The sequence below is a fragment of the Petromyzon marinus genome, chromosome 52, assembly GCF_048934315.1.
Source record: "Petromyzon marinus isolate PM22_M1 ecotype Great Lakes invasive population chromosome 52, UKy_Petmar_22M1.pri1.0, whole genome shotgun sequence".
Lineage (NCBI taxonomy): Eukaryota > Metazoa > Chordata > Hyperoartia > Petromyzontiformes > Petromyzontidae > Petromyzon > Petromyzon marinus.
This window is the reverse complement of record NC_133718.1, coordinates 5,183,712-5,209,805: the sequence shown is the minus strand read 5'-3', so window position 1 is coordinate 5,209,805 and position 26,094 is coordinate 5,183,712. Positions and strand designations below refer to the sequence as shown.

Here is a 26,094-nt window from a genome sequence, read left to right as displayed (position 1 = left end):
GGATGCAGAGCAACAACTACACATTCATATTCAGGTGGTCAAGACTAGATAACCGCGTCAGGAGCACCGGAGTGTATCGCTGCGATGTCTCTCTTTCGTATTTGTGGGATCGGGCACTGCGTCGTTCTACGTTGCATGGTCTGTTCTGGATGACCGCAGTCACACACAGAAGAGTTTTTAATTATCCATTTGTGCATCAGGTATCCACATCTACTGGCCATGGTTTGTGCGGTGGATGTGGCTTATGGTGGACCGTGAACTTCGTGGAAGATCAAACCCCAGGAATCCTCTGCGTTGGGTCTTTCGCGACGAGGCGTTCGGTTGCGAGTCCTTTTGAACTCCAAGCGTCATCGGGGGGGGGGTCGAACTCGCATTGTCCGAAGGCTAAGCGCATGGGGTCCAAAAAGGGCTTGGCGTGACTTCAAGCGACGACGAGAGACGTTATCGAAGGCCCCGGTGAAACGCCGTACGCTGCGTTGCAATCGTTGACAGCATTTACTGCCGACAACTTGGCGGGACTCTCATAATAAAAACAAAAAAAAGGGTGTGTCATGATACTCGGTGAGTCTTTCCTGGGTAAACAAGTGTAGCAGTACATCCTCTTTGGGTCTTTAAGTCAAGATTTAAGTGTACTAGTAATAATAATAATAAAATCATACCGCACGACGCGCGGTACAACTCTGAAGAGCTGTGGGGCACAGCTGGCAACGCTCTCGTTAATTCGTGAGTGCGCACACACAGCGGAGTGACAATTATGAATGTCAGCGATTGTATGTTCTTAGAGACGCTTAACGTGAACGTGGTGGCATTTTATGAGCTCCGAAGAGAGAAATGCAAAAGATGCACGCGTGCATTTGTCCGTATTTTAATTCCGATAGGGTTTCGGGGCACATATATACATGGCAGATGTTGAATAAAATTACACCTCATATGAACACAGTTCTAATCGCAGAAATACATGCATGTGTTGCACTGGGTGGCATGGTGGTAACCCAGCAAGAAGGACCTGGGTTAGATTCCGAACTGAGGCGTTTTTCCACGTGGAATTTATATATTCTCCCCCTGTTCTGCCTGGGATTCCTCCGGGTTCTATGATTTCCTCTCATAACAATTGAGTAATCACAGGTAAGAGAGGTTCTCGCGATGAACATGAATGCTGATCATTAATATTTTCATTTCCTCTCATTACAAAGCAAAAATCACGTAAAATGTAACACGACAAAAACTCAACACATGTCAATAACACAGCGGCTTTAAAATAAAATGAACAGAGACGTCAGAGAGGCATCGGATAAACGTTGGACACTGCACTTAACACCGTGAAGCATGATGAGAATACATTTTTGTAATATTTCGAATTACCAGTATTTTTAATAGGTACTTAATAGTAGCTGCTCGGTCACAGACAAAACCTTTCAATGATCAAAAAGTATTTTCGACTGAAACAAACAATTGTTTTGTTAAATTTTGATTTAAAGCTTTCGTGACTGCAGTAATTCATATTCTTAGCTCTTTCGGTAAAGTCACGTTGAAGGGAAACAATAAAATAATAAAATATATAAAACAATAAAAAATTCTCACGACGTTTCGACCATAACACAAACGGTCGTCATCAGGTGTGTCGGTTTGCATTAATATATATTTTATTATTTTATTGTTTCCCTTCAACGTGACTTTACCGAAAGAGCTAAGATATATTATTGTTTTGTTACTTTGAAAATTCACAACATTTATCCAACTTGCTTTTGGAAAGAAAAACAAATAAGCTGGATTTGTTTTTTTGTTTTGTTTCGAAGTCGCCGTCTTGCGTTTATCTGCGAGGGGCAGCGAGGAGCGACTTTGCGGAGAGCGATGGTTAACGTCACGCTCCGATTTTTTGTTCACCCCCCCCCCACCCTCCGCTCTGGTTGTTATCGTGAGTAGCGAGTGCGGCAATTAACCCTGGAAACCCGGCTGTCTTGGCTCATTTCACGAGCCACTACGATAGGCCAACGCGCGCGACGACTGACGCCAACGAGGAGGGCCTGTCTGAGATAGCCGTGGCTCGCTCAAAGGCGCGTGGGTTTTCTGACCCTGCTGTAGTTGCGGTGAACGAAAGTTTTTTGTTTGAGTTTTTTTTTTACCAGGTAAAGGCCCACTGGCACTATTTTGGACACACATATGTTGGTTGGACAACAACAGGAAATAAAAAAAAATTGTGTGTTTGTTTTGGGAACGATGGAAGGAACCGGAAAGAAAGGAAGACCTAACGGAGAATGGCTTGATGACGACGACATAAGAGATTGGTGCCAGAAAGATGTGCATGCACACTACGTGAGCATATTGACACAAGACAGAGGAAAGTGGGAACAAATGATGAAATGAGCAGTGGACACCAACGAGCTATCTGCACGTGGGTCGTGATGATGAAGGCCCACTGAGATATAAAGCTATTTCTCAAAAGCGACCTGGCCACAAATGATGGCTCAACGATGTGGGCTATCGCGTGGAAATTTATCGCAGCCAAATGCTGTAAACGCGTGTTTCCAAATGTGGAGGGGAAAACCGGAGGACCCCGGAGAAAAATCCACGCGACTACCGAGAGAACATGCAAACTCAAAATATAGAGCAGGCGTCAGGGTCAGGGTCGAACTTACCACCTCCTGTTTAACAGGCGAGGTAGTTAACATCTCGCCACCGTAGCACCCTAAGGGGGCTGGTGATCATCCATTGGGGACCCAAAGGAGAATCTATACTTGGGGATGCACCCCCGATCCCCTTCTTTCAACGTATGAGCTCCGAGTGAGATAAGCAAATAGATAATATCAACAAAGAAGCAGAGATGTCGTGAGACCGCCGACAAAGTTAGATGAGAAAACAATTTCCTACAAATAATGACGACAGCCCAATTGGCATTTTAATGTGAACATTGTTTGTTAGTGATTTGGATCCAAGTCGATATTTGATTCACCACGTTGTTTTTCAACGTGAAGCTAGGGTCCCTTTAGATATTTTGGGCCCTACGCTTTTGCTTGATTTTCTTGGGCCTTGCACTACCACCACATTGCTGCCTCTCCCAGGTAAAACCACACAGTTAATTGTGCTGATACAAGACAGCGTATTGTCCAGGAGCAAAATGTCAATGATGCTGAGTTCACATTATTAAGAAAGAACCAAAGAGTAATTATAAAGTAAACTTTCAAATAACTTACAGCCCTTTGTCAGCCCACTGCCAGATGAAGACAACGGCCTTCATAAAATTGTGGTTGTCAAGGGTCTTTGTTTTGTTTTGTCTAACCGTACTTCACCACGCTGGGCAGTGTGGGTTTGTGAAGGGGGTAAGGGCCTCTGAACCGGTTGCGATATCGCTCGCCGCTACCCGCCGCGGACGTTTCTGCGGTTGTGCTGCTTGGCTCACCGCTGTGTTTTCTTGGGATTGTGCCCGCACGTTGCGCCCTACTGCTTTTGCCGTTTGGCATCGAGTTGATTTTGTTCAACTGGAGGGTGGGGTTGGGTGGGGGGTACGAACCCAAGAGACCGGGATAGGAGTCTCATTTTACAAGAGTGACTCTGGGACGTTAGTCTGCCGGCAAAAGGCGGTGGTGATTGGCACCGCTGCTGCTGCTGCTGTGTGTGATCCCAATTGACAAAGAGAGAGCGGTAGTGTAGGGGTTAGCGCGCTGCATTACAGTTGCGACACGAGCTTGATTCCCGCTCATGGCCAACAACAGTGACGATTATGTAAACCTGTCTTGGGCCTCCCCTAGGTCGACTCAGCCTCAAATGAGTACCTGGTGCGGTGTGTTAATATCACCACTCGGGAGATAAAGGCGGTTGGGCGTGGTGCTGACCACCCATCCCCTCGTGTGCCGTTCCGGCCTTCATAGGTGCTCGCTAACAGCACTTGCCCCAACAGCCTGTTAAGGCTACACGAGGGATCTTTGTCTTCAATCCCAATTGAGTAATTTGCGGTGCAATTTTATAATTTGGCAAATTTGGTGCCTTGACACCGGCACACAACGGCACTGCTCCTGCGGATGACGCCAGGGAAATCTTTAGCGTTCACTGTGAAGTAGGTGGCGCGTATTTTATTACGGGCACTACACCGGCATTAATTAACAGGGTACGTACATACGTACACACACATATATATTGTGGTTGTAACTTTCTGACGTCTGTGAAAAAGATTCCTCCAGCCTAAATAAAGATTTTTATCCTGATATTGAACTTCTTTCGCACCGTACGTGGCCAAGCTTGCTAATCGGTGGTGCCGCGGAAGGACAACAAACGATGTACAGTTGGTATGCCGCTGTATTCAAACCGTGGGCGTCTGTAACAAGTGGTAAACACGCCACTGCTAGGCCACGCGAATGCTTTGGTTATGATGTCCGACGTTTCTCTCCCAGCACGTGCTGGAAGAAGCTCTCGGCACGCGGAGCAAAAGGTGGAGCAAAAGAGAGGCAATGCAACGATTAGTCACGGATGGGATCCACACTCACGTTGCCAGGTTCATAGTGAATGGCGCAAATCACTTCATCGCTACTTCAACTTGATTTCACGATGTGGTATGGAAATTCCAGTGGCTCGGATTTACTTCTCCAAATTGCTCCCCCCCCCACCTCCCCCCACCTAATTCAATTAACATTTTTTGTGAGGTACCTAACCTCAGAAGCGATGACAGACCCCCGCCCCCCCCACGAAAAATAAGTTTGTAAGAAATTGCATAATTCGTCAGTTTGTTTATATGGATCCATGACTTCGAGAGAACGCGCAATAAACGAAGCCCTCGAGTATCAGTCTATTTTCTCAAAAACCAGACTCGCTTGCAATTGCATTAAGAATTAACAACCTAGAGCTGTCTTCTTGGTTCTTTCGGTAAAGTCACGTAGAAGGGAAATAATACAATAATAAAAATAAAACATAATAAAATACAATTCTCACGACGTTTCGGCCACAACACAAGTAGCCGTCCTCAGGTGAAGAAACAGAACTGTCGGAAAGACACCTGAGGACGGCTACTTGTGTTGTGGCCGAAACGGCGTGAGAATTTTATTTTATTATGTTTTTTCTTCTTTGGTTCCTTCGGTAAAGTCACGTAGAATGAGAATAAAATAATAAAATAATAAAATAACACAATAAAATTATCACGACGTTTCGGCCACAACACAAGTGGCCTTCATCAGGTGAAGGGACGAGACTGTCTGGAGGCTCCAGCGCTGTCCTCCAGACAGTCTCGTCCCTTCACCTGATGAAGGCCACTTGTGTTGTGGCCGAAACGTCGTGAGAATTTTATTGTGTTATTTTATTGTATTAATTTATTATTTTATTCTCATTCTACGTGACTTTACTGAAAGAACCAAAGAAGATGAATCCTTGCAGTCACGAAAGCTTTAAATCGAAAATTATAATGTTTTATTTGTATTATTTTATTATTTCCCTTCTACGTGACTTTACCGAAAGAACCAAGAAGATGGATCCCTGCAGTCACAAAAGCTTTAAATCGAAACCTAGAGCTATTGTATCTATCGAGAATGGCTGTTAAAAAAAAACATTGCGTTATTATTATTGCTCAGTGGTCGAAATGGGAATGTAGCAGCTGTCATGTTGAAACATTCAAAGTCCACCAGCAGCAGCAGCAGCAACCCCCCATCCTCAATTCCGTTCGCTCTCTGCTGAAGCTTCGCAGCATACGGAACATAAACTGACCTGAGAAGTAACGGGAATCTGCGCTGGGAGTTCTGAGAATTGCCGGCACGCAGGCCTCACGTCCTCCACGGCCACGTTGGAACCACCTTTGTGACTCCTCCATTCTACCTTGACCAACACAGTCGATGTGCAGTTGGCAGAGCGAAGCACGCTAACCGCTGTGTCACCGTTCTCCACCAGTGTACATATCATCGTCGTAAATGATCAACCGTGATCAATACACGATGGAAACAAAGGTGGCCGGGCGTGGTGCTGGCCACCCACTCCCTTTTTTTGTGTTTACAGTCGTTTCTTGTCCTTCACCCACACCTCCGATTAGCACGGTTGGCTATGTACGATGCGAAAGAAGTTCAACATACATACAAAATACTATACACTACACACTACATCACTATAATACATTGAAAGCTCATTTCTTTAGAACTGCTTTTTGTGTTTAATTTCTGTCCCTCCCCCCGCACCTCCGATTAGCACGATTGGATACGTAAGGTGCGAAAAAAGTTCAACATACGTACAAACATATACGTGCCATGCCGGTCTTCAATTGGTGCTCGCTAACAGAAATTGCCCCAAAGTCTGTTCAGGCTATACGGGGGATCTTTGTCTCTTTCATTTTGTATGGCTATACAATTCACTCTCGGTTGACAAAAAAAAACAAGCACTGATGGAAACTGAGAAGCAAAATAATGAAAGGCACAACACGTGTTGCAGAAGGCTGCGTATCTAATCTTCCCCACCCGAGTGTAAGTGTTTCCATATCGATATGCTGGCATCTCGACAGGGGGCCCGATACCGCCTAAGAAAATACCCAGAGCCTTCTCAGGAAACACTTAAATGTCAGAGGTCCGTCACTGAGTGAAAGCTCATAATATAAAACCGTCTTGAGCCGCGCGCGCAGTGCACTGGCAGTGACGCACTCAGCGCCGAAGAGAAATCGCCTCTTTTGGCACACTCAATTGCCCGCGAGCAGAACATGAAACACGACGGCCAAGTCGGTGGAATGGGTTGCGGCGGGGTGGGGGGGGGGGGGGAAGGAAAGTCTCTCCGGGCGGATGATGAGGAGAATGCGAAACTCCGCATGAAAACGGAGAAGCCCTCCAAGTGCGCGCAAACTTACAGCTGCGTGGGCACAATGTTGCTCGTGAACGCCCTCAACATAAGCACTGGGGAGACAAAGGCGGCCGGGCGGGCGTGGTATATGACCACCCACCCTCTCGTGTACCGTCATAGGTTTCTGCTCGATGGCAGCACTTTTCCCACCAGGCTGTTAAGGCTATGCGGGGAATCTTTGTCTTTGTTTGTCTTTGTCGTTTGAAGCAAACGAAAAGTGAAGGGGTCTTGTCGAGACAAAACGGACCCTTATGCACTTTGCTGGATAAGCTTTCGCCGATTTATCGCTCTCCAATGTGTTTTCGGGTCGTACTATGGGCTGAGTCCGGAATGGGGTGGAGGGGAGGGCATGTTTTGGCATCACGGCAAATATGTACGTATGTATGTTGAATTGTTTTCGCACCGTATGTAGCCAACCGTGTTCATTGGAGGTGCGGTGGAAGGACAACAAACTAAACACACAAAGCAGTTTCTGAAGAAAAGAGTTTTCAATCTAGATTTAAAAGTGCGTTGCTCCAGTGGCTTCCTAATATCGGAAGGGAAGAGCGTTCCAGACGGTCGCGGAAGCGCATCTGAAAGCGCGCCATGCGGTGACCGACTTTGTTTGGTGGCCAGCCAAAAGCCGCTGGTGCTACAAGGATGACCGGAGTTCACGTGATGGTTTATGCTGCTTGACGATATCAGCAAGGAATTGTGGTTCATTTCAAGCATTGTGTTTCATTTGTGGCAAGCACTTTGTGTGGCACTGGTCAAACACTCATTGGAGACCTTGTCTGAGCGCACCTATTCACGGTCGAAACCCAGGGTCACTTGGAATGGTCCGCATGTAATGGGCAGGATCTTTATCACAGTGGAGTGGTGAATTATCCATCACTTTGTAAAACTGTAACATACCATTTAGATGCAACAGTCATCAGCTAACTGCACATTTGACTCCCTTCGTAAATGCCCAGCAACAAACAACTCTACCATAATGATCAGTGGCATTTATCCTAAACAGGCACGAGCCTGACTTCAGTACAGACTAAAGTGAAATATCTTTGCCCCTGCAATACAACAAAGGTCTTACGAGAAGGCGCACTTCATCATCCTTTGCTCCGGAGAGCGCTCGCTTCATCGTCAGAGGTGATGCAAGGGCATTATTTCGGTCTTCAACCAAGAGCGAGTTCATTAAATAAACATCGTTGTTGTTTTTTAAAATCATAATTATTGTATTTCCGCATATTGTCTGGCGTAATTTCTTCTCTTCCAAGAGAGAGCTCCCAGCACTGTGGCTAGAAAAGCCGGACATCTCGTCGAACGAGCCGGTAACGACCCCCCCGTAATACAGGGTGCTTCAAAAAAAATGTTAACACTTTCGAGAATTGGAATTGGCAACAATACCACAAGAAATGTGTTGCCTCTGGGCTCTGAAGACCACGTGGAGAATATTACAGGCATGTGTTGGCAATGATGGCGAAACAAGTGGAGACCCTTTGACTTTTTGAAGCTATTCACTTTACATTTGTTATCATGTTACAGTGAATTATCCATTCTCTTTCCATTAAAAACGATCGTCCCATGTAAGTGTTAACATTCTTTTTGAAGCACCATGTATACGACCGCCCCGGGCACCGCGCTGCGGGGGGGGGGGGGGGGGTCTCGCGCTTCGACGTCACGGTGTTAGATGTAACACTTTCGCTTCAGTTTGAAGGCGTCGTGATGGGAGAGTCGGGGGGGGGGTCCCACACACGTTCGGGGTTTGCCCCGGGACCCGCATCTCCCTCCCCCCCCCCATATGGATAGCCCTGCCTACAGGTGTCGCAAACGCCTTTATATCATAAAGTATTCCCTCGAATGTGAGCGGGAAGCAACAAAGAGTGGAATCGAACGGACACGAGCCATTTTCATATTGACAAATTATGGATTTCCAGTGCGTTGACAAAATGCTTTCACAGCACAATGCCAAGCAGAGATGTGGTGAGACTCGAGGTGAAGCTGCTGAAGCAATTACAGAAGAATGCACAATTTCAAACAATGTCGCTATATTCTATGGTTCTTTCGATAAAGTCACGTAGATAGAAAAAAATACAAATAATAAATAAAAATAAAGTGAATAAAAATATCACGACGTTTCGATCGCGACACAAGCGACCATAGAATATGAATTCCTGCAGTCACAAAAGTTTAAAGTCAAAATGTAATGTCGCTATTTAAACGTGCGCGTATCCAGCCCAATCTCCAACTCTCGCCCTTTAAGCGGTATTGTTTGAGACGAAGCCATTGTTGACAGCGGGAATGTTGAACCGTCCACGGAATCTGTGTCACCCTCGTCGTAACCTTGGCGTAAGGCTTTCGTGACTGCAGGAATTCATATTCGTTGGTTCTTTCGGTAAAGTCACGTAGATAGGGTAAAGTCACGTAGGTAAAAAATAAAATAACAAAAATCACGACGTTTCGGCCACAACACAAGCGGCCTTCATCAGGTGAAGGGATCAGGCTGTCTCGAGGACAGCGCTGGAGTGAAACACAACCACGCTCAGACCGCGGACCTTTAAGCTGCGTGCGAGCAAACAAGGTGTCCTGACAAAGAAATTAGCATAAAAATTAGCATTTGATTGGCCGATTGATTCACCTGATGAAGGCCGCTTGTGTTGTGGCCGAAACGTCGTGATTTTTGTTATTTTATTTTTTTACCTACGTGACTTTACCCAATAGAACCAAAGAGTATGGATCCTTGCAGTCACGAAAGCTTTAAATCTAGAATTCACGTAGATAGGTTCAAAGAAAATTACAAAAAAAATACAAAAAAACTAGAACGTTTCGATTGCAACACAAGCGGTCGTCTGTGTTGAGATCGAAACGTCGTAGTTTTTCGTTTTTTAAATTTTCGTTGTACCCTAGTCGTGTACGGTGTGTTCGCACAACGCATTCAAATGAGATGCGCGAGGGATCTTGATTTGCGCGCTAAATATTTTGCAAGTGTCAGTGTCATATATGAATATAATACGGGACGCACGACCTTGTTCCGTACAAATGTCACATTTTAATGAGAATTGTAATTGGCGTCTTTTTTTCAGACACATGATAATTCAGTAGGGGGGGGGTAAAAATTACAATAAACAATGATAAGTGAAAAAATTTAAAGAAATACAATAGTACTCTTTGGTTATGTCGGTAAAGTCACGTAGGTATAAGATTGAGATCTTTGTGTTGTACTTGTATTCATTATTGTCCAGTATATTATAAGTGTGCTTTGGAGGGGGTGCATTTTCCTGCGAGACATTTCCAGTCGTAATCCTGCAGCTAAGCAGTGCACCACCGGGCGTGAGAAACAAAACCTGCTAGAACTACTTCGGGGCCGCACATAAATGACGTCACAGGGGGGGGTTAGACATTTGTGACGATGTGTGACGAGGGGGGGGGGGTTTGAGAAATGTGACGTCACATGAAAATGCGTAACTTTAAATAAATTAGACAACACGTTCTACTTCATTAAATAGACTTTTTAATACATGTTTTCTCCTACAACATCAGAGTGCAGCGCCACATTAAATACGCACTACAATGACGATGGTTTAAAGCTATTTGAAGCATGTTTTATTTTCAAAATGGAAATATGGTTTCGGGGGGGGGGGGGGCAGAGATTTGTGAAGTCATATTTGAGGGGGGGTCTGACTTTTTGTGACGCCGTGTGACGAGGGGGGGGGGGGGTCAAAAATTGTGTGACGTCATTTATGGACGGCCCCTTCTGAAAATCACTGCAACTCATTTGGTGTTGTCAGATCGGTCGTCCGCTTACTGGAACAATATCTGTCAACCCCTTATCAGTGCCTACCTTATTACAGACCAATTCAGGCCTTATTGGTCACCCCGTGCCCCTTATAGATCTCAACGTTCATCCTACAAAGTCCCATCACAAGGGAGAAACACAAACAAATAGACAAAAAAATACTATATTCTTAGCTCTTTCGGTAAAGTCACGTTGAAGGGAAACAATAAAATATATATAAAACAATAAAAATTCTCACGACGTTTCGACCATAACACAAATGATGACGACCGTTTGTGTTATGGTCGAAACGTCGTGAGAATTTTTATTGTTTTATATATATATTATTATTTTATTGTTTCCCTTCAACGTGACTTTACCGAAAGAGCTAAGAATATGAATTACTGCAGTCACGAAAGCTTTAAATCAAAAACATACTAATTGCCCGTATTGAAACGGCTGTACGCAGTATTGACCTGAAAACTCAATTTCCCCGTACGAGAATAAACGGGTAAACCGTGTGGGTTGGCAGGTATGGAGTGACTGCTCATGGACAAACTGACGCTTGCCCCTAAGAAATCGCGAAGATCGAACGGATCGAACGGATCGAACGGAATTCGCGTCCTCTGCTTTGCCGTCAATCTTCCGAAAAATACGAGGTATACGTATGTTTCATTCTACCTATGATGGTATGTGCAATCCAAAGGTTGAACACGAAATTTAACACTCCTCTGAAATTCGTGGTCCGCCAGGAAGTGTCTAACTGTGTTGTTGGCCTGACTGGTTGTGCTTCACATAATGTTTTTTCAGGTTTGTTGAATTCTCGTCTCTCATCTTTTTACATTATGAAACCTCCTTTGCCAGAAACCAGATATAGGAATAGGTTTTACCCTTTTAACTGGCACAAAAACTGACACCTTTATTCAAGGCATCATGTTTGCAATAACCACAGCACAAGCAGTCAAAATGCAAACAAAAAAGACAACTCTGATAATAATATGCACTGTCCTTGAATTTGGAGACTAGGCTCTAAAAAAAGCTCTCGGATGTGGACCAATCAAATTCAAGGACAGTGCATATTATTATCAGAGTTGTCTTTTTTGTTTGCATTTTGACTGCTTGTGTTGTGGTTATTGCAAACATGATGCCTTGAATAAAGGTATCAGTTTTTGTACCAGTTAAAAGGGTAAAACCTATTCCTATCACATCTAATTGTTGTATTTACCTCCGTGATTTGTTCTTGAAACCTGATGAAGATCGCTTGCGTTGTGATCGAAACGTCGTGATTGTTTTTTGTTTTAATATAATTTTATTGTATTTCTACACACGTGGCTTTACCGAAAAAACCAATGAGTAATTTTATGCAGTCACCAAAGCTTTAATACTTTATTATGCCCCTCCTTCCCCCACCCGTTACGTAACGACGTCATCGCGTTGCCCCGAAGCGTCGTGCGCGATGACGTCGGCCTGGCGGGGGGGGGGGGAGGCCTCGGCCAATCGTCGGCGCGCTCGTGGGAGCACGTGCTCCATCCGCGCTTCCGCGTCACGTGCGCCGCCCCCCCCCCCCCCGCGAAGTGGTAAACAGTCGAGCGCCAAGTGTGTCTCCTGCCGCCGCACTCCCCTCACGGGTTCGCTACACGACGATACGTTTTGTTTAAACTCACCTCGAATGGACATTTAACATTAGCAAGCATCCGCGAGCGTTCGGCGAAGCCCCTCCGGGTCCGATTCGTAGGTCGCGATAATGTTTGCATGCGACAGCCGCTCGGCTCTCCCTGTTCGCTGTCGGGCAGCTGAGGCGGTTCGGCCTCTGGCGACCCCGAGACGTCGGTGTTGATTCCCTTTTTCTTTTTAAACAAAAACAAATAACATTTAAAAAGCGTTTTTTTTTACGTCGCGCGAAGCTACAGTCATGGGCGACGCGGACAAGTTTTTCTACATCTACAGTTGCGACCTGGAGTTGAACGTTCAACTCAAAATGTAAGACGATCAAATCCGCCTCAGTCGATGTTTGGGATACGTCTGTACTGTACTGTACGTTGAACTTCTTTCGCGCCGTACGTGGGCAACCGCGCTCGACGGAGGTGCGGGGGGTGGGGAATGACAGCAAACTAAACACACCCAAAAGCAGTTCAACAGAAAATTAGTTTTCAATCGAGATTACTTTCACGTGCGTAGTTCCCACTGGGCTTCCTTAATATCGGAAGGGAAGAGCGTTCCAGACGGCCGCTGAAGCGCATCTGAAAGCGCGCGATGCGCGCGACCGTCTGTGTTCGATGGCCAGCGTAAAAAAAGCGGCTCCGACAAGTGTGTTGTGTCTTAATCAATTGCCGCGGTATTTATATATATATTTTAGGAATTATAGGAAATCAAAGAGTCAAAGAGTCTCAACGTTCGCAAGCTTGGACAGACGAACTTTCCGCGCCGTTCAGTGGCCGATCCCCCACACCCATCTACTGGACCTCCTCCGAATTCCGCCCTGGCAGAGAGCGGCCGGGTCAGCCACCGCCCCCCGGCTCTCGACTCTCACGGCCCGCGCTTGATGCGCAGTTGGGCATTTTTATGTTTCGGTGAGCCACGCAGATCGAGCCAGCTGTGCCGTGTGGAGCTTGGAAAAAAACGTTTGAGAAGCACTGCGACTTAACCGCTTTGGGATTTAACATGGCCAAATAAAGGATGTTCATTTGCATACTTCTGCCTTTGCACGGCGTATACGAAAATAATATTTCCTGCCAACCAGATCCATCCCGGAATGCCAGGGCCGTTACCCGAAACGTTGCCTATGATATATATTTTCAAGCCACAGTGTTATTGACGAAAGTTGTTTTATTCACCTGTGCGCCACTGCCAACGAAGTTTAATGTGTCAGATCTAGCAGTCTTAGCAGGATTTTCGTGCCTAGAGAGTGATTGTGTCGATGACCACCATGCACAGCAGGTGTTATAGGCTGCGGGAGCTACGTGGAGGGCAGCAAAGAATAGTGCAGCAAAAACTATCGTCCTGCAATTATAAGCTCCCACGTCTATGTTCAACCTGCGTTGACCAGCATGGTGAAGTATGGTCAAATAAGATCCACGACCCGCGTGGTGTGGTGAGGCACCAATCCTGCAGTGGATTGGCAAAGAGCTGTATACTTGCATGCATGCAGATGAATGTGTCAGAAGGAGATATGCGGGTTCAAATCACTGGTGGTGGATTCAACGCTTCATCTCTTTGTGGGCGATAAAATGAGCGCCCCATTGTGCCAAGTGAACATGATGTCTTGCAGATGGACAGGTCCCCTGCCATATGAATGTGAAATTTAATTTACACCACTTAAGGCTGTGAACAGATGTGCTCCCCAATACTAATTTGAATGGGAAACCACTTTGACTTGAGGTTTTATTCTAAATTACAGTTGATCTGATCCTTTATTTGAGTGAAATAGGAAATGGTGGCATAGTGGTTTGCGCCACTGCACGATGTGGCCCGAGTATTTTGAGAAAAAAGTATTTAGATTGCTCACAGTGCAATGCACTCTTTTGCCTTTAGAGAATGGCCTATAGAAGATTATATCAAAGAGCTACTTCTGACATCCCTTCAAGTGACCTGTTCCAAAAATTAGAGGCTTAGGACTTTCCCACTTGGTCTGCTATATTAGGGTAATGTCCGTCACGTGGCAGCCACACCGATATTTTAACTCTCAGAGATAGAATTCAGTCCCAATTAAGGGGAGAGCCAAATTTTATTTGATAGGTTTTTTTCGTGCAGTACTTTGTGAGTGACCTGGCTGAGACAACTCACTGTGGCTTGCGAACCCGGATTTATCACAGGCGGCTGAAGCCCGGCATTAAACCCAGGATCTCAGCGGTGCCGGCTCACCTCTCTGACCAATGAGCCATCTGGCCACCGCTAAAAAGGGTTATATTATTCGTAACTTACCATTGCAAATTATCTTGTCTCCTTGTGGGGTTACCTCTCAGAGGTAGCCTGGAGGGCAAGCGGGAGCAGAAGAGCTACAAGGACCTACTGGATGACCCCATGCTCAAGTTCTCCGGGCTGAACCAGGAGTCATGTTCACACCTGTACGTCACAAGCCAAGTGTTGGGAGACGGAAGGCCGCTGGCTCTGCCCACGCGCACCGCCTACAAGCCCTTCAGCACGCGCTGGAAGTACGTGGAGAACCTGCAGCCGTGGAATCAATGCAAATCAATTGTACTTTTGGTTTTCGCGCAATTCTTTAGAGTGCAAGGTTATCGCCGAGGCGCTATGTTTTTTTTCAAATTAACATAGCCTGCGGAAGTTTGACGGTAGGGGACGAGGTTGATATGTGGGTTTACCCAATTAAGTAATTTGCAAGCGATACTCAATTTTTATTTTATTTTGACCAAAATCAGTGAACCCGCAGTATCAACCCCCGCTTGGTTTAAATTGTGAACCAATACAACAACCCGCAAGAGTGCTACCGTTTGTCTGGCCGTGTTACTATCCCAAAACCCATGTTTTACTCGTTTGAGTTGTGAATCCTCCCAGCCATGATAAAAAAAAAATTCATTTAATAATTTCCGTGTCACTGCTAGACCAGAGTAGGCAAGCGGGCTAGCAGCCACAGCCACAGCAAGGGGTATACTGGATGTGGTGTGAAATCGACCATCCATTTCAGTTTAAAAGTTTGTCCAATACAGACATAGGGAAATTAAATCACAAGCTGAATTCAGCTCGTACAGCAGGTACATAAATTTAGGCACCGAATGAGAGATGGTAATGCTTTGTGGAGGCCTTCATCCAGCAGTGGATTGGATGATATTGATGAACATCAAAAAGTAAAGTTAAAACACAGTTGAATGTATGTACGTTGAACTCCTTTCGCACCGTACATAGCCAACTGTGCGAATCGGAGGTGCTAATCTGGAGTTGTCATTTGCTTGCTATGTAGTGAGCCACACTATCACGAGCTTCGTTCCCATTAAAGCAGCCTGAAATTAGTGGTTGTTACACTTCTGTAAAAATACAGACTCACTTGATGCATGTGGAACATTCAGCGTAACATGGAGGCACATGACAGGGCAATTGGGTTACTCTCCGTGAGTCATGTCATTTATTAAACAAGCGCACTCAATTGTTCATATTCTTACCAGGGCCGTTGGTGCATTTGGCTATTGCCCTTTTCAGTCAATCGCCCTTTTTATTTGGGTTATCTTGAATGTTTTGTATGCGATGGTTTATTTTAGCCATTGTCATGTAAGGATAATGTAATTAAAAGTTTATCGTCTTTTTGTAAATGTATTGATAAAATGCGAGGAATTTATTGCCAGTGGAGGGTAAGCATATGTATGTATGTACGTTGAACTTCTTTCACACCGTACATAGCCAAGTTTGCTAATCGGAGTTGCGGGGTAAGGAGAACAAATCAGTTTTGAAGAAAGACGTTTTAAATCTAGATGTAAAAGTGCACAGCTCCAGTGGCTTCCGAATATCGGAAGGAAGAGCGTTTCAGACGGCCGCAGAAGCGCATACGGTGACCGTAATTGTTCGATGGCAAACCAAAATCCCGCTGCCGCTGCGAGGATAGCCACACAGTAAGCCGGCTTGGGCGCGGCTTGTTGGCGGAAGGGGCAGCCGGTGGTTCAGACAAACAACAGTGGCAGCCGAGGTAGGGGAGCTCCCGCTGTAGAGATGGCGTGACGAAGTCGCCTTGCGTGCAGGTGCGTGGGGTACGGTAGCGTCGCTGTTCGTGTGCTCCACTACGAACCTGACGGCCTGAGTTCGATTCCCGCTCACGATCAACACCGGTGATGATTCAACTTTACCGGTCCTGGGCCTCCCCTAGGTCGATTTAGCCTCAAATTAGTACTTAGTCTAGTGTGTTATCATCGCCATTGGGGAGACAAAGGCGGTTTCGGCCTTCACAGGTGCTCGCTAACAGCACTAGCCCTAACAGTCTGTGAAGGCTGTCGGGAGGGATGTTGGCCTTTGTTACATTGCAGGAGCCTTGAGAGATTGTGACCGCTGGGGGGGGGGGGGGAGGCCATCCTCCTGCAATGGATTGGCCACGGCTGTTGCTGACGATTATAACAGGGTACAATGTGGCATAAAGAGCATACGATTAGGACACAAGGGTTGCGTTGGCAAGGTGTGGGGGCGTGTATGCAAGATACAGGAGGGCTGGTTACGTTGGTGAGGTTTTGGATGTTGTACCCAGAGGTCGGTGACCAATGTAAAGTCCTAAATTAAGATGATTATTGCTCTTGATTTGAAGCTTTCGTGACTGCAGGAATCCATGCTCTTTGGTTCTTTCGGTAAAGTCACGTAGTTAGAAATAAAATAAAATAAATCACGACGTTTCGAACGCAAGGGAGCAGACACTGTACGGCTTGCAGCAGACATCGCAGCTATCACGATTTTCACCTGAAGATGAACGCTTGTGTTGCGTTTGAAACGTCGTGATTTGTTTGATTTTATTTCTACCTACGTGACTTTACCGAAAGAACCAAAGAGTACTGATTATTGATTTTAGATTTTCCGATTATCATTTTTACGGAAGCAGTTATCGATTCCAAACGTCATGGAATCCATAATCTATTCTATACAATTTTTCTGTAAATTGACTTTGGCATGTCATCGACGTGCCAAAAATTACTCTGGAAAAGCATTTCAGGTTTGTTGTTTGTCCTTGCCCTACCTAACCCGTGACCCTCGCGCGTGTCATGTGCGCGTGTGTTGTGGCGCAAGTTGGAACCAGTGGCTGCAGCTGCCCGTGAAGTTTGCTGATCTGCCGAGGAACGCGGTGCTTGCACTCACCGTGTGGGACATGTACGGACCGGGCCGCGCCGTGCCGGTTGGAGGAACCACGGTGTCGCTGTTCGGCAAGCACGGGTACCGCCCCTTAATTGCTGCGTGCAGTAGTTTTTGTCGCGATATGGCACTGCGACAATACTGCTTATGAATGTGTCATCCGTTTTTATTGTTTCTTGATGTACCGGCTGACTTGCCGATGATTGTCACGTGGCTGCTGAGTCGCCGACCTGCGACAAGTACGGAGCCACAAATAAATAAATGTTTTCACGAGCCAGATAATCCACCAAACGAGTGTTAACTTTACTCACATTTACAGGTGCGGCCCCTTTTGTCAATCCACCACTTGGCTTTTCCGTGCTTTGCATGTTGTAGGGGGTGTTTTGACAATGCTTTACCACTCTGGTCAATGCAAGGTTGGTGATGGCTGGGGGAGGATGTTAGATGTGAGAGCATAGAAAGTACAGCACAAGTGGATTTTGCCGCACTTCCCTTTGCTACCAACATAGCTCTACAGCGGCCCACAACACCTGTTTTATGCACGGTGGTCAACCTATTGAATAATTATCCATATCCAGGCTCAATCCTGCTTGTCTTCCGTAGACCTGACAATGAGGGCACTGATAATCTTTGGAAAACCAGCATCAGTGAAAGCCCATGGAATATTCAGATTAAATGTTTTCCAGCATTATTTATTCAAGCAGCCAAACTTTGGACTGGTTTTTCTGTTTTTGTGTTTTCTGACTTGAGTATGGCCTATTTAAGAAACCGCTGCTGGGTTGCCAGATGTTTAGTTTTGTCATAATAACGATGACAGAATGTGTTTGTATTGAAACATGTCTAACATATAATCCCTATGTGCATTCGTGACGTTATTAAGCCAATAGTACATACAATATCAGTGGGCTTTGCAGATATGAAAATTACCCGAAATTGCTTGTAAATCTTTGAACATATTCACATGTGTCAGTGGGTTACCATTGCTTTATGCCCATAAAATGTAATTGTACAGCGTTATAACAACATTGTATGAATCTTGATTTGAAGCTTTCGTGACTACAGGAATCCATACTCTTTGGTTCTTTCGGTAAAGTCACGTAGGCCGACAAAATAATAGATTACGACGTTTCGATCACAACGCAAGCGACCGTCTTCAGGTGGGAATTCACGACAGTCGCTTGCGTTGCGATCGAAGGCATCGTGATCTATTATTTTGTCGGCCTACGTGACTTTACCGAAAGAACCAAAGAGTAAACATTGTATGCTGTTATGATAACAAATTGAAATGTACGTTTACTGTGAAAGGTTGTCATAGCATGGTATGTGTAAAGGTCAGAGTAATATATACTGAGCAAAAATCAGATGAAAAGAATATTAAAAGACATTTGACACTGCATACGTTGGATGAAGCGTTGCTGCTTGGCTCTTCCAAACCAAAGTGAGCACTCGTAATAAGAATAATACAGGCAAAAGGTGATTTATAGACCACAAAAGGTGCCATTTTAACCATAAGAGCGGTCCTTCCATCATGCTTTGCATTTTGCCAGGAGGGCATGAAAGTCTTTTCGTGGAAGGGGGTTGGTGGGCGGGGGCTGCGGTATGGATAACGTGCTAGAGAAATGTTGAACGTACGCAGGGATCGTTCGTGCCACGTTCCGGCGGCAAACCATGCACGTGCACAACGTGGCGACTAGTGGTCTAAATTGGGGGTGGGGGGGAAGGGTGGCGTGCCACCCTACCGAAAGTTTGACAACCACTCGTTTAAAGTGAGTACTGTACTGGGGTGTTCCGCGTAAATGACTCGCTAACGCCGTCGCGACGGCAGGCTGTTCCGACAGGGCATGCACGACCTGCGTGTGTGGCCAGGAGTGGAGGCAGATGGTTCTCATCCGTCCACAACTCCTGGCAAGGCGGGCAGCTCACAAGGGGACGATCAAATGAGTCGGCTCGCGAAGGTACACACAACCCAACCGAGTTTGTGCTCAATGACAAGTTTTTGCTTTTTTTCTTCTGCAGTTGCAGGCCAATGTTGTCAACTTGACAGCTGAAATCGCCCGAGCTTATAAAATCAGTAATAAGAAGAAAGGGAGGTGGGGGTGTGGGGTGGGGAGGGGTTGCAGATGAGATTAAGCTGAGAAGGGAAAATGTGCTGTTCATCCCGTTGTCTACACAGGCAATTATCGAGCACCGCGTAACATTTCCATTATGCAGCGCAGAAAGATTGAACCATTTTAATTCGGGGAAATACTCGAGAAAACATCAAACAGCAAATACAACAGAATGTTGTAGCCTTTTGCAGACAACTCAATTGACATTTGCAGTTTTTTTGTTGTTAAACCCATATCATTATTTATTTGCACGAAGAGCCAGAACTTATTTGCCAGGTGCATAATAATAACAGTCAGCTGTGGCTTTCCCATAGAAGTGGTAAAATTGCTCCTTGGCAGACCTCTTCCTATGCACATGTGGATTTAGCTTTCCTGTTTTGCAGCATGCGCACAAGGCCCTGTATTCTCGGCTTGTGCGCAATATAGCGTGCGATTATGAGACGTCACTGCTCATATAGAAGGACATGCACGTTCGATACACACATGCAACTTATTACGGGTGTGTTTCTATACTCACTGCTCATATTCTTCGATTTAGCAATGTTTTGAGTGTGCTGACTTAACTGGTTTGGAATAAGTTGGCCACAGTAACTATTGGCATGCATTATAAAGGGTGCGCTCTAGTGCATAGATTATTATAAATGTGCAGTATTGGTGAATCCTGAAATCTTTTGTCTAACTTTATATATGCACACACACATGTTGTTTTTATGATATTTTATTTACACATTTTTATACACATGAAGAGTTTTGATTCAACTATTGGCATAATGAGTTTCATTTTAAAAATAATTGCAGTTTGTCAGTCCACCTGTGGATGAAGGCTTTTGTGCTGTGTCGGTCATGAGGGTTGTTTTAACCATACTTCACCACACTGGTCAGTGCGGGATAATGGCAGCGGTTGCCAGGAACCGGTTAAAATATTACTCACCACTGATATTAGCCGTGGCTGGGAATCAAACTCGGGTATACCAAGCTCAGCACAGTGCTCTGACCGTTTGTGAAAACTCCGCCTTAAGTTAATCAGAATCAGAATATTGATTCATACCGGAGAAATCCGATGAGCTATGAAGATGCTACAGTCTCCTTAACCTAGCTTAGTTTCAAATGGCACACAGCAGTCAATATCTGATCCTTCCTCTAGATCGAGTCAGACTAAAATTAGATCCCGTTTTAAATATGGGGCACTAGCACTGGTAAGACAAAGGCAAAGAGACCCGTTATTGTCTGTCCTTACATTTTAATATGCCTTGCTTAGCCTGTAATTTGTAAATATTTTCCAACTGCCTGTTGGCTCACCAAAATACGTTTCAATGTATACCACATAGGCCTCGACAAGGTAAGGTAAAAGGTAAAAACAACGAGCCTACCTTTACCCTACCTCTTACCCTTACCCCATACAAATTACCCGATTACAGGGTAATTACTGGGGCACTACTACACATGAACAAGGTTTGTAACAGGTAAATGATAGGGAGAGCGCTTTATTCATATAGAATACTCTCGATGATTCGAATTTTAAATGGAGGCCACAGACTGCGCCACGGAGCTTTTAGCGAGCGGTAAACAAGGTATTTACCGGGTAATACTTCGCGCTACCTTTACCCTACCGGGTAATTCTTCCACGCTACCTTTACTCTACCTTTTACCTTACCCCTTGGCATGTCGACACCTTTACCTGGTAAAAGGGGTAAATTACCTTACCTTGCCGAGGCCTAATACCACATTTTTCTGTGCAGGCAATTGAATGCAAATCCCATATTCCTGTGACCATAAGTACGGTACAACGTCGCATATCTGACTAGCCATGGACTGAGGTACAGGCGGACATGTGAAAATGTTGTTTATGTGAATATCTACGTTAAATGACAGTTACATCGTGCAAAAAATACTGCACTGGGGTGGGCGGTTAATTGGTCAGGGCGGATATGTGACGCAGTACTGCACCGTTTTTGTTTGTTATACTTCAATCCACACGTGTGTGTGTGAATACTACCAGGAATAACTCTGTAACAACTTTTTATCAAATCTGGTTGTAAGATTCAATTCTGTATTTCATATTTATGTCAACTTGAAATGGCCAATTGTTTTCTTAACTCAGGAGGAAGAGAGAATGATGGAAGTAAGTGATATATACCACTGGCATTTTTCTTCATTTCATGTCGCTAACAGCATTGTGAAATACAGAACTGTGTGAAACATTTGAGGTTCTTGCATCATTAACAGGTCTGTGGAGATACTAACTGCTATGCAACGAATGTGGTATGTCTATAGCCGAGTGCACTCGTTAATTAATTTAGATTTTATTGACATTAATACAGATTACTAAACGAGTTTCAAATTTTGATTTAAAGCTTTCGTGACTGCAGTAATTCATATTCTTAGTTTTTTCGGTAAAGTCACGTTGAAGAGAAACAGCAAAATAATAAAATATATATAAAACAATAAAAAATTCTCACGACGTTTCGACCATAACTCAAACGGTCATCTGAAGATGACTGAAGATAACCGTTTGAGTTATGGTCGAAACGTCGTGAGAATTTTTTATTGTTTTATATATATTTTATTATTTTGTTGTTTCTCTTCAACGTGACTTTACCGAAAAAACTAAGAATATGAGTTTCAAATTGTTTAAAGTGAAGAATTTAGTGTATTGCTTGTCAAACGATTTTAAAGCCTAACATTGCAATCGGCACAATAACTAGTTAGAGTATTCTAAATGTATGGGAGGTAACAATCACTTTTAAATGCTGATATTCATAGTCGGCATTTAATGATGCAGTGATTAGAAGGTGTATTCTCAGACTCCTAGTACATGTGTTGCATTGTAGATAAGGGAATATTATTTCCGATTATGCACATTTCATCCAAATGATTCCTTTAGGGTAATGTAAGGAATGTAAGTGACAGAACAAATGCTACGATGCAAACAAAGTGACAGACTACGAACAGGATGGTCGAGATGAGATGGGACTATCCAAACAAGAAAAACGGTACAAATAGAACAACGAGACCAAAAGAACAACAGACAATACAAAGATGACAGTACAGACGGCACAGACAACACAAACAAGGCGGTGCATCTGAGGCGTACCATACAAGCGGGAGAATACAAATGAGATGACCAAAATATTGCTTTCATCTCGAGTTTATTTGATTTGTTACACGGATGGTGGTCCCGTTTGGCCAGTTTCCCGGCTATTTTACACGGGAGATCCGCGGCACTCCGTGAGCGCGTCGGCGGCGACGACGACGACGACAAAACATAAGACATCGGCATTAACATTGCAGAGAACCACTGCAGCGTCTTCTTAAGGAATATCGCACGACGAACAAACGAGGCCGAATGAAATCGTGACGCCAAATAGCGACAAATGAAGCTGAGAGCTTCGCTTTCATCGCGCCCGGCGCGTACGGTGCACGCGGATTTTTTTCCAGCGGTCGCAATACGCCATTGTGCTGTCGTCTCGGTGTTCGCCGCGCCAAAAGAATGGTGTGCGAGCCGAAGAATACAAAGCAAAGATAGATTTGTGTGGAATGGGAACAAGGAGCTCCTCTCGTCAAGGAGCATAACCCATCAAGCAAACTGCGGTCATCCTTGCAGCAGCGGCTTTTGGCTAACCCTCGATCAAAGATGGTCACTGCATCGCCGCGCTTTCAGATGCGATTCCTGCGGCCGTCTGGAAACGCTCTTTCTTCTCATTAGGAAACCACTGCAGCTATGCACTTTTAAATCATCTAGATTGAACACTCATTTCTTTAGAACCGCTTTTTGTGTTTAGTTGTCCTTTCTCCGCACCTCCGATTAGCATGGTTGCCTACATACGGTGCAAAAGAAGTTCAACGTACATATATACATCCGCTTTTAATTTAAGAGAGCTCTCAAAGCTGAAGTCGAGCACTGTAATGTGTCCATTATATCAAATGCTGTTGAGGTTCACCCGTTGAGGGATATTGTAACAAGTCTTTGTGTGAACTTTATAATTATCCAAACCTTTGCAGAGGATAAAGCATATGCGCGCTCTTACATGTAATCATGGCTCTTGATCATAATTTCGCGAAAGATTTTTCTTGTTTCAAAGGAAATTATACAATTAAATTCCACGCAAACGACATCAAATGAATACACACGTATGCTAATGGCTGTTTTTACCCCTCAAGTGTTGTGCTATTCACAATGGCTGTGTAATTGATTTTCAGCTCAGGTGATATTTTGCTCTCATCTACATTTCAAAGGAATTTTTGATTGTGGCCTTCACGACATCGTTTTCTTCCCCCATTAACAGAACTCTTGAATTAAAGGTGGCAGTACCAAATCAAGAGAGAAATTATCAACAATAGTTTTGACTTCACTAATCGGCACTCTAAGTGAATACCGCAATATTTTTTTTTAAGAAAGTGTGTTTCTCACAGCATGAGACAACATCGGCTGCCCGCTTTGTGCTGCCATTTGCGGTTGTGAAAATTGATTTTTTTTTCGTAACAAAAGTGGTCGACATTTTATGTCGCACTTATTCCTTCTATTTGTTTTGAAGAACTGGAAGATGAGAGCCGTTTAATATTTATTTATTTATTTTGCGGAAGCAGGGGACGACTGAGATTTGGGGCTGGCAATGGAATCATATTCATGTCTTAAGTATCTCTGTCTACTCTGCAACCAGAAATCCAGCTCCCACAATCTTGGCATCAAATTAAAGTTAAAACTGTTCTCTAGAACAACATAATTGTTTTCAGTTGAAAATCCTATTGCTAACTTCCAAAGCAGTGAACCATCTTGCCCAAGCCTACATCATTAACATGCTGCACCCCCATGTCCCCTCAAGGTCCCAAAGATGTGGGGATGCAGATCTTCTCTGCATTCCCAGGTCGAGGTTTCGGCTTATGGGTGACCGAGATTTTCCCCGTGTAGCCCCCAGGCTACGGAAGACTCTTCTGCGAGATATAAGGATCTCTCTGAGTCTGTGGACATTTTGAAAATGTGTCTTAAAACCTATTTATACGCTTCCGCTTATAAAAAATTTAGTTCATTTTGTAAATGGATTTTTTTAATGTATTTGTAATATACATTTTTATGCTAAGTGCTGCTACCGTGATCCTTGATGAAAAGCGCTATATGAATGGAATTATTATTTACTTTCAAACGTTTGTAGTTTTTTTATTCTCCCGTGAAACAATAAAAAATACGTCTGCTAAAGAGATGGTAAAGCAAAAATGTTCTCGTAAATTAATCGTTAAACCTCATGAGGCATAACTTTACGTACCATATTCTCCAAGGTTATGACACGCTCCAGAAATTAAGACGCACCCAGAACTTGTGCCCAGTGCCAATTAAGTTATACATATTTGGTCGCGCACGTATGTATGTGTGGGGAGAGGTAGTGTAGCTGACCACAAATGATCGCTCAATTAAGTGGCTTATCATGGAAATTTATAGCAGCAAAATTCCAGGATCATCGTTTTCAGTCATTGCAGGAAATGTTCGAATAATGTATTTATCCTTGTATAATTGGTAACTTCGCTGAAAGTGTGTCTCCTTAAATCTCCTTCTGACATAAAATTGGCTACCTCCTGCAATCTCAGTGCAGCTGTTCCATGTTTGTAAAATATATTGTAAAGATTTTCGTTGATGTAGGCCTTGGTTTGTGAGAGCTTGGATGACCTGCATTGACATTGTCTACACATGTTAGGCCATGGAGGCGAGATGTACACTTCCTCGCCTGGTATACAGGAGGTCTTGGGTTCGATCCCGACCCTGACGCCTGTATATTTGTAGTTTCCATGTCTCTCTCCCCGTGATCATATTGATTTTTCTCCGGGTCCTACGGTTTTTCCTGCCACATTAAGAATTGTGCGTTTAGAGTGTTTGGCTGCAATACATTTCCTTCATGATAGGCCACTTCGTTGAGCTATCTTTTGTGTCCAGGTCACTTCTGAAAAATAGCTATATTGCTCAGGGGGCCTTATCTGGGAAAAAAAGTTTAGTTTACACTGTATTTTTATTTATCGTATGGGTATATTATTTATCTAAACTCTGTTAATAAAAAAAAACTGTCCTGTGTATTTATGTATAATAAATGCAGTAATAATGCAGCCCGGGTACACCCACTGAAATAGGGCAGGTGACTTGATTAGAATGCAGCGGAGCCCAGACACAGTCGCGTAATCTCAATCAAAGGCAGCTTGGCTTCTAAATTATGGAAATAACCATGGCTCTCACGCACCATCCACTTCATAGAGAGGAGGGCAGGGAAATGTTTACACCTGTGTTGATATTTACAGCCTTTTGTCAGGCGTTCACGGGGGGGGGGGGGGGGTTTGCCCATACTTCTCAATGCTGATCAGTGTGGGTTGGTCCACCTGACTCCAATATCAGGATCGGTTCCCGATACCACCCGCCACTGATGTTGGTCGTGGTCAAGTATCGATGCGAGTTGCCTAAGTCAAACCAGACCGTGTTAAAAATGTACGCTTCAATGTCATTTCCCTTGGCATTTGCATCGAGTCTGCCAAAGTAAAGAAACTCGTCGAATATCCTGCAAGCAGGGGGAGAAACATATCAAGCCGTACTACGCGGTGGCCTTGTTTTAAGATGGCACGGTGTTCATTTGAATGCATGGGCTTTTGCACTGTTGGCATAAAAAAATGAGGTCTTGTGTTTTTCAATGT

The 26,094-nt window shown here is 44.5% G+C and overlaps 1 protein-coding gene across 1 annotated transcript in view; it reads left to right on the top strand.

Annotated features, from left to right (window-relative positions):
* The first annotated feature begins 12,094 nt into the window (after nt 1-12,094).
* Nucleotides 12,095-26,094, top strand: part of PIK3C3 (phosphatidylinositol 3-kinase catalytic subunit type 3) — a 61,137-nt gene continuing 47,137 nt past the window's right edge. The window contains exons 1-4 of the mRNA XM_032973939.2: nt 12,095-12,526; nt 14,509-14,697; nt 17,258-17,401; nt 19,146-19,275. Of these exons, the coding sequence (XP_032829830.1) occupies nt 12,459-12,526; nt 14,509-14,697; nt 17,258-17,401; nt 19,146-19,275 (531 nt within the window). The 5' untranslated portion in view covers nt 12,095-12,458. The remainder of the gene's footprint in view (nt 12,527-14,508; nt 14,698-17,257; nt 17,402-19,145; nt 19,276-26,094) is intronic.